This window comes from Cupressus sempervirens, chromosome 9, assembly GCF_028749045.1.
Source record: "Cupressus sempervirens isolate cs-2001-9-10 chromosome 9, ASM2874904v1, whole genome shotgun sequence".
NCBI classification, from domain to species: domain Eukaryota; kingdom Viridiplantae; phylum Streptophyta; class Pinopsida; order Cupressales; family Cupressaceae; genus Cupressus; species Cupressus sempervirens.
Window position 1 is genome coordinate 158,474,989 of NC_143126.1, and position 2,802 is coordinate 158,477,790.

The 2,802-nt window shown below is 36.9% G+C and overlaps 1 protein-coding gene across 1 annotated transcript; it reads left to right on the plus strand.

Annotated features, from left to right (window-relative positions):
* Positions 1 to 430: 430 nt before the first annotated feature.
* On the plus strand, positions 431 to 2,255 carry LOC149537998 (transcription factor MYBS3-like). The gene is made up of 3 exons (XM_089802287.1): positions 431 to 909; positions 1,000 to 1,208; positions 1,419 to 2,255. Exons 1-3 carry the CDS (start codon positions 645 to 647, stop codon positions 1,725 to 1,727), a joined length of 783 nt encoding a protein of 260 aa, XP_089658413.1. The 5' UTR covers positions 431 to 644; the 3' UTR covers positions 1,728 to 2,255.
* The last annotated feature ends 547 nt before the right edge of the window (positions 2,256 to 2,802 follow it).

The following is a 2,802-nucleotide window of genomic DNA, read 5'->3' on the forward strand; positions in this document are numbered from 1 at the left end:
CATTTAAAATCATACTACATGATTGATAATCAACAATAAATAAAATGACTTCCATCATCAACATTTAAACTCTCCTCAACAATAAATAGAAATTGGAAATAATAAGAATGACAATAATAAACAATAATGTACAAACACAAATTATGAACCACATGTAATATCGACTTAACCTTTGTAAGAAAAAGAAGAAAAGAAAGAAAAAAATAGGACCAATCATTATCCGTCTCGCGACTACAGCTGGAAGACTCGTAGAAATTGCTTTTTTCCCCACTTTTTCATGAATGAATTTTTTATACGTTCGTTCCAAAAATGACGTCTATGTTTTCAACAAGCCTTACGTTTAAAAACGTGCAAACGGCTATAATTTTAAGCCCACGGTCACATGATAGCGGCCATGGGCATGATGAGGATGCATGTATGTGTATCTCACAAGGTCAAAGCAAATTGCGCTAGTATACCCAGCGTTTATCTCGTTCGGGCAACATTTATCAACTTCCACTGGTTCCCCTCCTCTCATTTTTCTCATTTTATTGAAATAAATATGTCAAACAGAAGTATTATTTTCTGTACAAAATCGAAAATTTACAGCTACATATAGCAGATCTAGAGCCAACATTTTTACTGTGAAAATTAATGCAGTGCTGATGGGGAGGAGGTGCTCTCACTGCGGCCAAAACGGTCATAATGCGAGGACATGTCCAGGGCGTGGAGTGAAGCTCTTTGGCGTCATGCTCGACGCGGGTTCGAATCCCGGCAGCGCCAATCACGATATCATCAGAAAGAGCTCCAGCACAGGAAATGTCTCGCCTCACAGCAATTCGAGAGCTTTGCAGGAGCAATCCGTGTCGGGATCGCAAGGTGTCGGCTACGCTTCGGACTGCGTCGCCCCTGCGAAATGCCGAAAGAAAGGTATATATACACAAACCCTAAGGGGAAGGGAAATGATATACACAGTAAGTATATGCACTTTGTTAGATCTGAAATTCAGGTTCTTTGCAGGCGTGCCGTGGAGTGAAGAAGAGCACAGAGTGTTCCTGATGGGATTGCGCGCCGTCGGGAAGGGCGAATGGAGGGCCATTTCGAAGAATTTCGTGACCAGCAGAACCCCGACGCAGGTGGCCAGCCACGCGCAGAAGTATTTTTTGAGGCAAAATAATCTGAACAAACAGAAGCGCAGATCCAGCATGTTCGACACATTTCCAGAAACGGTATATGAATTTGATTTATGTTTTGTATTTTGTACATTTTAAATGAATTTTGATATATATACACTGTGTATATGTCAAATGATTTTGCTATATATATATATATACACACACTGTGTATGTATGTTAAATGAATTCAATACATTGGGTATATGTTGCGCTTGGATATTTTTGCTGTGCGTATGCATATATCCTTACGTTTTGTTATTGCAGAATTCTTCACGCGTTGCTGGCTTCCCGCTGGTGAGGTCTCAGTATCTAGAATCCATGAGAGGATTTAGTTTAGAGGGAATGAAGATGCACGCTCGATCTGGCGGCGTTCCATTTTCGTTACCTGTTTCTTTCCGCAGAGATATTAAGCCCAGCGTGAGCTTCACTAATTTGGCGGCCATGGACGACAAGGCTTCGCTTAAACTTAGCATTGCACTTCCGTCATCTGCAGAGACTTCTCCCAATTTAAAGCTTTCGAATTTCCATGCGAGCTCCAACGGCTGCCTTCAGACTGCCATCGGAGTTGTCTAGGGGTCTGGAAGGGATGATTTTTATAAATTTCTTAGGGAATAAAAGACAGATTTTGTACCTAGGTGTGTGCTTTTTCTTTTTCTTAGGGATTTGCAGACAGTCTGATGATTGAATTTGAATGCAGTTTTCCAGGCCCCTCTAATAATTGTGGAAAATGACCAATAATAAGAATGTTCCCTAGCTTTAAATACTGTGGTTTTGTGTGAATCGAGGTGAATAATAATCTTTTGCAGAGAATTGAAGCCATTGGATTTTCGGCATTTGATATATATTTTCTTGGTTTAGGTTATCGATCATGGACTGATTCAAGGGAAAAAACCAGTGTCTCAAATTCAGAAAAAAAAATCGATGCCATTGATTTGTACTAGCTGAAAGATATAATGTACAGAAAGCATTTGCAAATTTAAAACAAAAATAATTATACAGTATAGAAAAAGATCTAGAGAAAACCTAAAAATTGTAGTTAAATGTTTGATTCTCGAAATATCCCCAGTTGAAGTAATAGCAGATATTTGCTGTATTGACTATAAAAAGCGTTTAATTGAATTGAATTGAATTTTAACGGATTGTAAAAATTTGATGACACTGTTTAAAAGGAGTTCATAATTTAAAAAAAAATTATTTTGTATAGATAATGCTTGTGACACATTATTTTGAAATTGTAACGTTTATATTAGTAATAAACACTTTTAGTGCAATAGGTAGCAAAAGATTGAATCTTGGACCCCCAAATCTTCTGCCTACCTCATCAAACAAACCAGATTCCAGCCTTAAAATATGATTTTATGTTTATTAGTATTCATATATAAAATATATTGTTTGTATTATCCTTACTTCAGATTTAATAGATTACTGTTCATAAATCATATATTGAAATCGAGCGTGCAATATCACTTCAAACTAAAATCAATCTCTACTATAAAAACAAAAACAAATGAATGCATTGTATTCATGTTTCTAAGATGGTGCGTGAGTTTATCAGCATCAAGGTACATCATTCATATGAATGAAAGAACTAAGAATGCAAAGAAATAAAGACATTCGTATAATAATCAGCTCATTCCAAAGTTACTAA